This window comes from Amblyraja radiata, chromosome 11 (assembly GCF_010909765.2).
Source record: "Amblyraja radiata isolate CabotCenter1 chromosome 11, sAmbRad1.1.pri, whole genome shotgun sequence".
In the NCBI taxonomy this organism is placed as follows: domain Eukaryota; kingdom Metazoa; phylum Chordata; class Chondrichthyes; order Rajiformes; family Rajidae; genus Amblyraja; species Amblyraja radiata.
Window position 1 is genome coordinate 16411358 of NC_045966.1, and position 14423 is coordinate 16425780.

The 14423-nt window shown below is 40.0% G+C and overlaps 1 protein-coding gene across 2 annotated transcripts; it reads right to left on the reverse strand.

Annotated features, from left to right (window-relative positions):
- Positions 1 to 10505: 10505 nt before the first annotated feature.
- Positions 10506 to 13378, reverse strand: LOC116978743 (interleukin-8-like). 2 transcript variants are annotated; one of them, XM_033030051.1, is made up of 4 exons: positions 13276 to 13378; positions 12832 to 12967; positions 12661 to 12739; positions 10506 to 11074 (listed from the first exon to the last, which is right to left on the reverse strand). In XM_033030051.1, exons 1-4 carry the CDS (start codon positions 13337 to 13339, stop codon positions 11057 to 11059), a joined length of 297 nt encoding a protein of 98 aa, XP_032885942.1. In that variant the 5' UTR covers positions 13340 to 13378; the 3' UTR covers positions 10506 to 11056. The 2 variants fall into 2 exon arrangements, with proteins under 2 accessions (XP_032885942.1, XP_032885941.1); XM_033030050.1 differs by having other exon boundaries at positions 10506 to 11072; positions 12658 to 12739.
- Between the last annotated feature and the right edge of the window lie 1045 nt (positions 13379 to 14423).

Below are 14423 nucleotides of genomic sequence, written 5' to 3' on the forward strand. Positions count from 1 at the left end.
TCAAGTTTAACAATATTGCTAATGGTTTGGTCTTTGTGTAAGAACTATAGGGAAGGAAACAGATTTTTAGTCTCAATGTCTGCATAAAGATTAAGATAAACATTGAAAGGTAAAGTTATGCCACTACCATACCAGTGTTGTTGCCTTCAGATCAAATGTTAGATGCAATATGTGCACGAGTTCCCTGGATCTGGGTTCTGAGCATTGAAGGTTTACTGTATGATTATTTCTTCAGGTGCAACAAAAAGATAAGCATAAGTTTAATGTAGAACGCAAAGTGCTGGAGTAACTCAATGGGTCAGGAAGTCTGAAGAAGGGTTCTGACCCTGAATGTCGTGCTCTCTAACTGAGTTAGTTCAGCACTTTGTGTTCTACACAATTACAGCATCTGCAGTTCTTTGTATATCGTGTAAGTTTAATAAAGGGCCAAGTTAAGTTTTAGAAAAACTGGGAGGCAACATATCTGACAACATTGACAGAAAAAGTGATGTAGAGATTGCTTATTAATCTTTAAGGTTCAATCAAGCTAATTTATTACAAATTATTTATTGGCAGCATGGATGGTTTTAACAATGTACATAGGAATTTTTAATCGAAGACCAGGGAGAAAATCCTTTAGTTTACTCTGAAGGTGACAAGTTATGTATTACCATTTTCCTTTTTCCCCAAAATATCCTCTGCAATTGTATCTGCAAAATCTTATTTAACAGCTGGTTGGAAAGACCTATAGTAGTATCAGTGGTGATTTCATGTTGGTCCATAGTTTCTAGTCCAACTTTTGATCTGTTGCCATACATCAGCCGTGTGTGTCTGTACTGATGAGTATCACCAGGTTTGTCAGCTCAGGATGCAGAGCCAAGGTTGGAGTGCAGCTAGAAACCTCCAACAGAACTCTGCTAGCAAATCTGGGCTTCTATATCCATGTCCTAAAAATGCTGTCAAAGTCTCTATAAGCAAATCATTAGTGCTGGAGGAATTCCATGAGTTAGGCAGCATCTGTGGAGGGAATGGACAATGTTTAGAGTCTGGTCTCTTTCAGACTCCATTCTCCACTGCAGATGCTGACCTGCTGAGTTCCTCCAGGACTTTGTTTTTCTCAGGATAGCATCTTGCCCAGAATGGAGGAATCTGGTTTTCGGCAGACAGATAAAGGAGTCGGCATCATGTTCTGTTCCTGTGCGTACTGTTCTACGTTCTATTTATAAGGTGGACTTGGAGATTTACTTTTTTTTTAATAGATTTTCTTTGATGTTTGGAACAAAATAATTAAAACATTTGGCAAGTTAGAGGTTATCGTCTTAAGCTTTTGCAACATTGCAACAATTAAAAATCAAAATAAATACATTGGTAATCTCATGATAAAAACAGAAAATGCTACACATACTTATTTGTTCAGACAACATCTGCGGAGTGAGATAAAGTGTTCATGTTTCGGGATAATGATCTTCCTTAGAATTATGAAAATGTAAGGAAATGGGCATGTTTTTATTTAGAATGGGGGAGGGGGGAGGACACAAGGGTATGTCTGGTGAAGTTAAGTCCCAGAAAAAGGAATGTTGGCCAGAGGGTGGTGATGGGTTGTTAATGGCAGCCAATCTATTTCAGGAAATAGATAGAGGTGAAACAGAAGAAAGAAACAATCGCCATACGTACCATAACGGAACAATGAAATTCTTACTTGCAATCGCACAATCTGTTTGTAAACACGGTACTCAATACATCACATAATAAACAAATACAAAGTCCAATAAATTTATAAAAAATCTAAAATAAGTGCCAAATAAAACCGAGCCTGAACTCCTTAGTGCATCCTTGATAGTTTGTAATTCAAAAGGTTCAAAGGTCAGTTAATTGTCACATATACCAATTAAGGTACAGTGAAACTCGAATTACCATACAGCCATATTTAAAAAAAAAAAAAAGCAATGAGACATACAACTACATAAAAGTTAACATAAACATCCACCACCGCAGATTCCCCACATTCTTCACTGTGATGGAAGGCAATAAAGTCCAAACTTCTTCCTCTTTATTCTCCCATGGTCAGGGCAGTCGAACCACCCGCAGTCGGGGCGATTGAAGCTCCCTTTACTGGCAATTGAATCCCCCGCGTCGGGGCGATCGAAGCTCCTGCAGTTTGAGCTCCTAGAGTCAGTCTCTAACCAGGGACTGCGAGCACAACAATGTTAAAGTCCGCAGCTCCCTCGGATGGAGCTCCGAGGTCGATCCCTGGCAAAGGGATCGCCAGCTCCATGATGGTAAGTCCTGCAGGCTCCCGCAGTTGGAGCTCCTGAAGTAGATCTCTAGTAGAGTCCGCCAGCTCCTCGATGTTAGGCCGCAGTGCGGAAGGCGATACGATATGGATCTCCGTCGAGATAACAAATCAGAAAAAAGTTTCCCCCAAACTCCCCCCTACATAAAACAAGTTAAAGAACACTAAAACATACATTGAACACACTAAAAAAAACAACAAAGAAGGAAGGGACAGACAGACTTGGCGAGGCAGCTAACTCCAACTAGTTAAGTGTTTAGTTGGAGTTCCTACTATTGAATAACCTGATGGTGGTCGGGAATAAGCTGCTTCTGAGCCTGGACGTCTCAATTTTCAAATTCCTATACTTTCTTCCAAATGACAAGAGTGAAATGAGAGCATGGCCAGGGTGATGCGGGTCCTTACTGATGCTGGCTATCTTTTTGAGGCAACAGCTCCTAAAGATCTCCTCGATGATGAAGTCAGTAACTGTGATGGACTGGGCAGTGTTCTCCACTCTTTGAAATCGTCTTTGTTCCTGGGCACTCGAGTTGCCAAACCAGGCCGTTATACAATCAGTCAATATACTCTATCGTACACCTGTAGAAGTTCAAGAGAGAATTTGTCAACATAGCGAATCTCCTCAATCTTCTTAGGAAGTGGGCGCTTTGACTCGTCATTATCTGTAATTTGTCCAACAGTAGTAGTGTTGGCAAATTTGTAGACGAGTTGGAACTTTGTCCAGCTACACTCATGGGTATAGTGTGAGTGGAGCAGGAGACTGAGCACACAGCCTTGAGGTGCCCCTGTGCTGATTGTTATCGAAGAGAAGTGTAATTGCCAATTCGTACTGATTGTGTTCTGTTGTTGATACTGGAGATACAAAACGCTGCAGTTGAAGTGCATTACAGAACACCTGAAAATATGAAACAAAAGAATGCTGAAAGACCTGAGCTGAGGAGATCATGTCAGGTATTAATTGTTATGGGGGAACAATAATGTTAAAATCTCAGGTGGTTGGCCTTCCATTAGAATGGTCAGTTGTGACGAGCTGGAATAGGTGATGATCTGAAATAGTTTTGAATAGATTCTTAGTACATTCAGTGTTAACTAGCCTTCACTATGCTCTCAGCTGACATTAATCTGTGTCATCATCTTGACTTAATTTCCATTCTATACAAGCATCCCCTTTGTTCTACCCATCCTTTCCTGTAATCTGAAACTTTTCTGTTCTCTATTTCTAGTTATGGTAAAAGGTTATGAACCTTAAATGTTAACTCTGTTTTTGTCTCCGTAGAAAGTTGACCAGCTGAGTATTTCTAATGATTTCTGCTTTTATTTAAATTAACATGTTTATTGTGTTTTACCTGCAAGAACCTATGTGGCTTAAACCTTCTGGATGTCAGAGTAAACCATATAATTTAGCAACAGCACTATTTTTCCATTGAATAAAGTAATTGAATGAATTCCTTGAGCACTAATATCACATGATCACATACGCATGTTAATAATCCTATCTCTTGTACAGCAAGGAGCTCTTGTAAATTCTTCATATATTCACAACATGTAAACAAGCTATTCTTGACGATAATAAACTAAACTAAAACTAAACCAACTATGTGAAATTTATTATCCACACAAGCCTCCTCCAACTTTCTTTATTCAAATCCACCAACGTATTTTATCCTCCCTTGGCTTATGTAAATTCTAGCACAGTGAATCTAAAACAGAATGAACCAGTGTCAGTCAGCTCTCCGGGGTGGAAGATTGCAACCTTCACGTGGTCTGCCCTGTTTCGACTAATGCAATCAACTCGACGTGCACAAACAGAAGATCAAATAGAACAAGTTGTCCTACAACTTTAGGCTGTGCATGCCACACGAAAGAAGAGTCAGCTCTCCCAGGTGTTCTGGTGAATATTGGAAACTATATGGAATTTTTTGCATACTGGAAACTACAACAGATTATAATACTTAAGTTCTGGGCTCCATTTTATAGGAAATATGTTGTCAGTTCTGGGCACCATGTAATAGGACAGGTGTTAAGGTGGAATGGGTGCAGAAAAAAAATTACAAGGATATTGCCAGGACTCGAGGGCCTGAGCTGTCGGAGGAGGTTGAGCACGCTAGGATTCTATTCCTTGTGGCGCAGAAGGATGAGGGGTGATCTTATAGAGGTGTGTAAAATCATGAAGGGAATAGATTGTGTCCTCTGATTTTCTTCTCTGCCAGAATAAAAAAATTATGTAGTGATTACGAATACCAGCTTTTTGTAATTAATACATTATTAGAATAATATTATTTAACTTTCATTAAGTTTGCCAATACTGTCAAGTCAGAGACGAGCTAATTTCTTTCAACCTTTTGTAAAAATAATGTTACCATCTGCAAACTAGTCGAAAATGCTGTAGACAATTTAGCAGAAACAAAAAATTACCTTTTATAAAAGACCCTTATAGAAGCTTGGTATAATACTTGCCTCTCTGTTAAGTTAATATGCTTTCCAGTTTCCAACCTAGAGGTTCAAATACTTTCAATGATCACTTCACAAGGTGACACTGAAGTGAAGGAAAGTTGATGTTTCTTTCCATATTTCCTTATAACATAGAAGGAGGCCGCCTCAGCCGATCATTTGTAAACCAGTTCACAGAGCAATCCCAGTTCCCACTAATTATACCTATATACTTTCCTCTCTACATTGCCATTCACTCCCCCAAACTTCTTCTGCTCGTTGCACACAAAATCAAAATTAGCAATGTTGAAACAATCTTTGTGCAAATAGATAGATAGATAGATAGATAGATAGATATAATTTATTGCCACACAACCAGGGTTGGTGGAAATTTGGGTTGTCAGCAGCAGTACAATAATAAAGAACACACAATAAAACTAACACAAACATCCACCACAGCATTCATCACTGTGGTGGAAGGCACAAAAATTTGGCCAGTCCTCCATTTCCCCCCCGTGTACAGGACCAGAGTCCAGTCAGTCCAGGATCGGCTCTTCCTCACCAGAGACCGCGGCTTTAGATTGTTGTAGGCCGCAGGCCGGCGGTCGAGATTTAAAGTCCCCGCCAATGTCAAGATTATGTCAGTCACTGCATAATTTATTTGAGATAAAAGACACTGTGATGAATCTAGTGGAGCTATTGCAGCACAGTTCCAAATACACAGACTCAATTCTGACTTTGTGAAGGATTGAACCTGGGTTCTCTGCAACTGTGTTCAAAAAGGAACTGCAGATGCTGGAATATCGAAGGTACACAAAATTGCTGGAGAAACTCAGCGGGTGCAGCAGCATCTATGGAGCGAAGGAAATAGGTGACGTTTCGGGCCGAAACCCTTCTTCAGAACCGTATTCCCTTGGTGTTCAAACTTCAACTGTGATCTGTTCCAGAGTGCAATTCCTGTTTCCACATAAATTTGCATGTTCTCCCTATGACCACATGGATTTCAGATGCTCCAGTTTCCTCCCACATTCCAAAGAATGGGTTGGTAGTTTAATTACCCACTCTAAATCATCCCGAGTGTGTTGGTGAGGCCAAGAGGTTGCAGGGAAAATTAATGGAGTATTGGATTGCTCTGTCAGCCAGTGTATCCTCAGTGAGACAAAATGGCACCCTTCTCTATCAGAAGGAAATATTGGTGTATCAGATGTATTGTTATGTAGAGAATACAAATGCAAAAAATATTTGCAGATTAGTTATGAGCTTAGTTTATAAATGTATACATATGATATTCATAATAGATACATTTGATTTATAAACTATTCAAATGTCGCTTTAAGTTTATCATTATTTTGAAAATGTATTGCAAAGGAATATAATGTATATCTGCTGATTTAAGTTTCATTTTCTTTGAAAAGCAGTTTTGTACAAGATTTTGAACTAAAACACCAAATGCAGGATTTTAACCAAAAGGTGTATAACCCTAAATTGAAAGAACATTCCATACATTTTAAGATTTGCTGGATAATCGGTTAGCATTAAATTATTGGTTAATTGTTGATGTTGACAGCCAGGGGGCAATGGTGATCTGCTACACAGACTCATGGAGTTAAAACACCAAACTCAATACAATTGAACATTATTTTTATTGATTATATAAATGGTAGTAAAAATGATTTTCGGTTATATAAATTATAATGTATAAAATAAAAAAATAAGAACATTAAATGTTGAAATGCTGTTTAAGTATGTGCCTTAATATGTTATCTGATAGCTCTTTCCATACCCTCACCACTCTGAGTGAAAAAAGATGCCTGCCCTTGGGGGCGGCACAGTGGTGCAGCGCCAGTGACCTTGGTTCGATCTTGACTACGGATGCTGTCTGTATGGAGTTTGTACCTTCTCCCCGGGACCTGCGTGGGTTTTCATACTAATATATGTTTATATTAGTCCTATGATTATATTTAAATATATTACTGGGCAATTGGCTTTTCTAACGCGTACATTTCTCAGGGTAGGACCTGTGATAAGAACATAAGGAGCAAAAGGAGCAAGCTACATAGCCTCTTAAGAATGCTCCTCTGCGTTGCAATCATGATGGATCCCATGTCTCGGGTCCCCTTCCCATCCACCTCCGAACTGTCGTATTCCCTTGGTGTTCAAAAATCGTTCCATCTCAGTCATGAAATATGTGCAATGAACCCTCTGAAGAACCCTCTACAGCCCATTACACAATTAAATTTCCACTTACCTCAATTCCAAACAGCACTCGAGCAGTGAGCTTATAAACGTGTATAAAATCATGAGGGGAATAGAAAGGGTGAATGCACAGTCTTCTACCAAGGGAGGGAAATTAAAAAACAGAGGATATAGGTTTAAGGTGAGGCAAGATATAATACAAACCTGAGGGGTATCTTTTTTTACTCAGAGTGGTGGGTATTTGGAACAAGCTGCAAGAGGACATAGTTGATGCAAGCATTTAAACAACATTTCAAAAACACTTGGACAGGTAAATGGATACGGGGGGTTCAAGAGTCAAGAGTGTTTTATTGTCATGTCCCAAAATGGAACAATGAAGTATGAACTTCTTACTTGCAGCAACACAACAGATAACTTCTATACTATTACTAAAAGTCTGATCTTGACCACTTCCTGTCTACATTTTAAATACATTTTAGGAAAAACGCTACCCATATCGCCATGATTTTTTCCCGCCATCTTACTCACCGTCCTCCCCTCCAACCACCACAAGGTTTTTTCCGATCGGCGAAATAATAAAAAAGTTATGACTTTAAAAATTCGTGTGATCAGCAGATTGGCTGTCAGTCACCATAAAGGTAACGCACCTTCCGGCACCCGCGGAGAAAAAGTCTCGGAGGCGGGACTGAGTCTGTGAACTGCATGCGGGCAGAGAGCAAGTTGAACCGGAAGCCTCTGAGTGAAGTTGGAGTGGGACCGGGAGCTGTGCGTGAGGCTGAAGGTGCGGGGTGAATTGCGTTTGCTGTGACCACCACCACCCCCATCCCCATTCCCGCGTGTTCGCGGGCTTCTGTGTTCGCGGGCGGGGCCGGCGACCACCACGAAGAGCCAAGTGCAGCTGGGGCTGGGAGCCACTGAGTGCGACAGGCGCCGGGTCTTCGAGCCGATGATTGAGTCTGGAGCCAGGACCTGCAGCTGGTGAGTGCGGTCAGAGCTGGAGCCGCTGAGTCCACAGACCATCCTCCCCTACCCCTACCCCCACACACACACACCCCCTCCCCCCTCCCCCATACCCCCCTCCCCCACACACCCCTAACCCACAACATGCACTCCCCCACCCCCCCCACACTGCCCCCTCCCCACACACCACCCCCTCCCCCACAACCCCCCTTCTCCCACACCCCCTCGCCAGAGTGGTGGAACATTGCTTTGGGGGAACGGGTTGCATTGGGGGAACGGGTGAGTGGTGGAATATTGTGTTGGGGAATGGGTTGCGTTTGGGAGGACCAGGCCTCCCATGTGACTGGGACCCAACGGGTCCCACTTAGTCTAGTTTACACATAATACTCAGTCAACACTGTAATAAGAAGATATGCAGGCAAATGGGACTAGCTTAGAAGGGGTATCTTGGTCAGCATGGATGAGTTGGCAGAAGGGCCTGTTTCTGCGCTGGATGACTCTGACTCCTTATTTCTGTACTCTAGCCCAAAGAAATAGCCTTGTATTCTTGTCAATCCCTTTAGGAATTTTACGCGTCTCAAAATGTTCACCTCCTAAATTCCCAGTAAATTCAGGCTAAACTTACTCAGCCTCTTCCTGTATCATCATTGCAGAAATCAACTTTACGAATCCAGATTCCACTGACTCTCGCGGCAGAGGCTGCATACATTATTCATAATGAGGTATTGCTGACACTCTAATACAATCTCACTGAGCCTTACTATTGTAATCCAACACATTTGCATTAAAGGCTAACGTACCATCTGCCTTCCCAACATACTCCACAGATTAGTTGACAGTGATAAGGCCCTGCCACAGCTTGCATGTACTGTATGTGTCAAACCTGCTATCCTCATCTTTGGTCACCCAGGGGAGAGGGTGGAGCTGAAGATGTCCTGGTTGGATTGCTCCTAGTCCTGGCCAAGCTGGCTGCCTGTCCCTTTTCCGGGTATACATCTGCGCCCGGGTTGTTTTAGAAAGGGTCTACGCGTGGTCCAGGAGCATCCTGAGGGATTACCAGGATCTCTGGGCACCGCGGGAGTTTGAATCTATCCTTGACAAGGATTGTAACATAAATGTTTACTACTCAGTATATTTAAGAATATCTGATTTACTCTGTACTATGGTGGTGGATTTGTTGGTACTGTTTTTAATGTTCATATTATTCTTCTAATAATTGATTACATTTATTTTTGGTTAAAAAAATTTGCACAGAGCAAGCTTCACAAACAGCAGGGTGATAATAAACAAATGATTCGCTGATCTTGATTGAGGGATAGATATTGGACCCAACACCAGGTATAACTGCCTTATCCCTCTAGGAAATAGTGACACATGATCTTGTACCCCATTTTAGGTGCCAAAAGGCCTCAATTTAATGCTTTGCTAGGAAAATGTCATTTCTAGTAGTGAAACACTGGAAAATTAGCCTTTATTTTTACATTTGCATTAATTGGTCCGATTCACATTAATCCTTATGATATTCTTTGAATGCAACTTAGATCAATTCCGAAAGACTTTATTGGGATCCCATTTATCAAATCAGCCTTTTTAGTGAGGCTGCGATACTGATCACAATCAGCTATTACAGCTGAATTCTGTTTGGAACCTCTTATTTACTCATTTGTTTGCCATCACTGGAAACAATGTTTTATTGGCAATTTGTTTGTTGCCCCATAGTAGATTTTATTTCCTAAAACTCAATTGTAAAGGCCCTGTCCCACTTTCACGACCTAATTCACGACCTCTACCGAGTTTGCCCTTGACGCATACTCGCAGCATGGTCATCACAAGGTCGTAGGTAGGTCATAGCAGGCCATGATGCTAGTCGTAGGTAGTCAGGGCGTTTTTTCTAGCATGATGAAAAATGTCCACGAGTGAAAAAAGTTGTGAATTAGGTGGTGAAAGTGGGACACCCCCTTTACAATTGGAATTGAAATCTACCAGACCTTTCCATCGGTAATTTACAAGATCCCCCCCTTTAATCTATTTACTTATTGTGCTGGTTCAAATGAAGCCCAATATGTTCCGAAAAGAGCAAAACACAAAGTGCTTAAAAAACTCGGCAGGTTGGGCAGCGTCTGTGGAGTGAATGGACAAATGATATTTTCGTTTGGAATCCTCCAAAACTTTGTTTTGCTCAAGATTCCAGCATCTGCAGTTCCTTCTCTCTCCATTGAATTATAGAATCATAGTCATACAGTGTGGAAACAGGCCCTTCAGCCCAACTTGCCCACACCAACCAACATGTCCCATCTACACTAGTCCCACTTGCCTGCATTTGGCCCATATCCCTTTAAACCTATTCTATCCATGTACCTGTCTAATTGCTTCTACAGCATTGCGATAGTCACTGCCTGAACTCCCTCCTCTGGCAGCTCGTTCCATACACCCACTACTTTGTGTGAAAAAGTTACCCCTCAGATTCCTTAAAATCTTTCCCCCCGCCTCACCTTAAACCTATGCCCTCTGGTTCTTGATTCCCCTTCTCTGGGATATAGTCACATCATTCTATTTTAATTGAAAAGAACCTTAATGAATCCTGCACTTGTTAACTTTGGATGGTTGTGTACTTAATAAAAGAAGGCAACATAAACAATTAGCAATCTTGTAATTGCAGCTTTTAATACAAATAAACATTACAACAATTTTAAAATTTGCATGTCATAAGCTTACATAAATTCCAAGTGTAAGTGACGTAATATAAAAATATTACTGGTTTTCATGGACATTGAAATATAAAAGCAGAAACAAATCAAATTGATAGAAAATCAACAGTAAACTGAAAATTTTGTTGATTAGCCTTATAACAGGAATGTAATTTTATTGTATCTCATGATCAAAAATAGCTTATTTGCATTAGAATCAGTGTTGATTTAATTATGACACCAAAATGATAAATTAAAATAAATCAAGCATTGGGACATATGACTGGCTTAATATCCAGATAATCCTTATTACAATTACACGTAAAGAATACTAAGCTGACAGTATTTATGCCTGTTACAGACAGGTCACTTTATAAAATACATAAAGAAGAATTGAAAGCAGATATTGAAGCTTTGCTTCACCAAAGATCAAATGCTGTATTTTGCAGTTCTGTGAAACATAGTCCTGTTCAGACAGCAGGACAATCCATTGTTCAGTTCAACTGTTTGCTTAAGCCTTCATTTTCCTGTATTATTCCATATTCTGAGAAGAGGTAAAGCATTTTAGTGTCATTTACTTTTTAAATTATTAGTTCAGTTTATTTATTCATGTGTGTATTTACGTATATAATGGTATATGGACACACTGGACTGTTTTGTAGTCAATGCCTACTATGTTCTGTTGTGCTGAAGCAAAGCAAGAATTTCATTGTCCTGTCAGGGACACATGACAATAAACCTCTTGACTCTTGAAAGGATAGAGACAAGCAAATTTTACAACTGAAATTCCAATCTGTGAGTTACTCAATTTAAATCCCATCGAAATAGGCTTGATGAACTGGTTCTGTACCATTTCACAACGTAGCCATAGCCATTCAGCATGGGAACTGGCCATTCGGCCCTCTACATCTATTCCAACGAGTGGGTACCTAACCATATTAATCCCATTATCCAGCCTTTGGCCATAGCCCAGGCCATTCAAGTATTCTTCTTAAATGCTATCAGTGACAGCTTCCACCACTCTCTCTGACTGTGTTTAGTTTAGAGATATGCCATGGAAACAGGCCCTTCAACCCACTGAATCCATGCCGACCATCAATTACACGTTCACACCATTTTTTCTGTTATCCCACGTTCTCATCCTCTCGCTAAATGTTAGAGGGGAATTTAAAGAGGCAGCACTGTTCCACAAGAATAATGTGCCACTGTGCCACCCCTAGAATGTATTCCAGATGCTCATCGCTCTCTGAGTAAAACCCCTCCAAATCTTTATTTCTGTATGCTTTTTGATAAATGTCTAATGAGCATAAGCAAACCATTTTTATCAATGTGGCCTAATTTAAGTGAATGATGAACAGATGGAAATGGCTGTGGAAAACATGAACATGTTATAGGAATGTTAGGGTGGACAGTTCATAGATAAGTGAAGCATAGAGGCGCAAGGGTCTAATGCAGGCAAAATGGATTAGAGTAGATAGGTATTAAAGTTGGCATGCGTTGGGCTGAAAGGGCTTGTTTCTGTGCTGTACTATTCCATGATTCTATAATTGGTTCTGGAAGTAAATCACGTTAAAAATTACATGATCTTCTGTAGATGGACACAAAAAGCTTCAGTCTGAAGAAGGGTCTCGATCCAAAACGTCACCCATTCCTCCTCTACAGAGATGCTGCCTGTCACAATGAGTTTTTTGTGCTTTTTGTGTCTATCTTCGGTTTAAACCAGCATCTGCAGTTCCTTCCTAGACATATTCTCATTTATCATCGTTACTTATTTGCATATCTTTCATTCATTGTTCTTTATTTCTCCACATCACCGTCTATATCTCTCGTTTCCCTTATCCCTAACCAGTCTGAAGAAGGGTCTCGACCCGAAACGTCACCCATTCTTGCTCTCCAGAGATGCTGCCTGTCCCGCTGAATTATTCTAACTTTTTGTGTCTATCTTCGGTTTAAACCAGCATCTGCAGTTCCTTCCTACACATAATCTTCTGTGTTAGTTTAGCTTATTTCACCTAGATGGTTCCGACATAACCGATCTAAGGGTCCCCATTTTGTACGAAACCTTTGCATAGCAATGCTACTCTTCAAGTGTTTAACTTGGTGCATATTTACCTTTTTCATAGAAGCAATCAAATGTTTCCCTCTTGCTGCAGCAGGGTTCAAGCAAAGTTTTGTCCCATCTTTCAAGTTGACACTGAGGAAATGAAATACAATTAAAATCAAAGCTAACTTCACCTTAATCTACGATCAGAAATATTAAGATGTAATAGAAAGATTTTAACTTACATGATTTCATTTTTTGGACAATATGGTTGCTTGAAGAAAATTTTGATATTGCTGATTTTCATGCCTCGTTGCAATCTGTCTATTATGTCAGTACATTTGCAACGCTTTTGTGGAGTCAGGCGACTTAGAGCTGCAACTGGAAAGAATAATATGTCAATCTTCCAACAATAATGTAATAATTGATATTCAATTAAACAGCATCTGTATAATAGTCGATGTGATAGCATAGTTTGGGTTAAATAATAATAATAATAATAATAATTTTATTTATAGAGCACTTTAAAAACAATCATAGTTGCAACAAAGTGCTGTACATCACTAATCATTGACAAAAAAGTTAATACACACCAATAATAACAATTAAAAGATGGAGTAAGTAAAGATATTCAAAATAAAGAAATATGCAGGATGTTGAACATTAGAACAATGAAAAAAAGATCTTACCCTCTGTAAGTACAAGGCACAGAACAAAGACTGAGAAGACCGTGAGAGAACCTTTGCGAAACATTTTGCTATCAACGCTGTTACTTCCCCTTTGGTGTGAGATGCTTCTAATGTGTGGAAGCAAAATGCGAGAGAATTTATACAATGTGGCGAGGGGCTGTAGTGACATCAGAAAAATTCATGGGAGGAAATGGCTAAGGTTCTGACCATATTTTTCCATTTTCCTTTCAGCTGGTGCTCAGAGAAGATGTATTGTGAGTTGACCAGAACAATGACGATGAAAAAGTGGAAACTAAGATCTGCAGATGCAGGTTTATACTGAACACAGACACAAAATGCTGGAGTAGCACAGCAGGTCAGGCAACATCTCTGGAGAAAAAGGATGGGTGACTTTTCAGATGGTAAATTTTCTTCAAGAAAGGTCCCAACCTTAAACGTTACCCATCCATTTTGTCCACAGATGCTGCCTGACCCTCTGAGTTACTCCAGCACTTTGTGTCTATCTTTCACAATATATTTTTGTCAAAGATAAAATAAGTTGTATTTTAAGAGGCACGTTTTAGTCGGGGATAGTCAACATTCACTTCTTATGAATCATCATGTTTAATTTCCCTGAATGAAAAAAATTTGAGGAGGTAACAAGAATTAACAACAATAATATATTTGCTCTACCCTACTTGAAATTTAACAAAGCAAACCATGAAGTCTCTCATGACAGAAAAATAAAAATCGATGTGAAAATGATGATTAATTTAGTGCCAGAAAGCCAACAACAACAGTTAACAATGATTTTGTTATTGGAAAACTATTATCACCGGCCCTTTGGGACTTGGGGATAGTCATTGGTGGTGGATATAGTCATGATTTAGACTTTAATATAGCAACCATGTTTAAGATATTGAGGAAGAAATTGGAGGACTTTGGAATGATACTGATGTGCTGGCAGCTGGGCAGAAAAGTGACATTAGATGTGTGTTTGTTTCTACTGATTTCAGTGTGCTCCTCTAATCTGCTGTTTTTAAAATGGAACATCCCCAGGGATTCTTAACATTGCATCATCTACCATCTCTGGGAATTACATAGAAACATAGAAAATAGGTGCAGGAGTAGGCCATTCGGCCATTCGGCCCTTCGAGCCTGCACTGCCA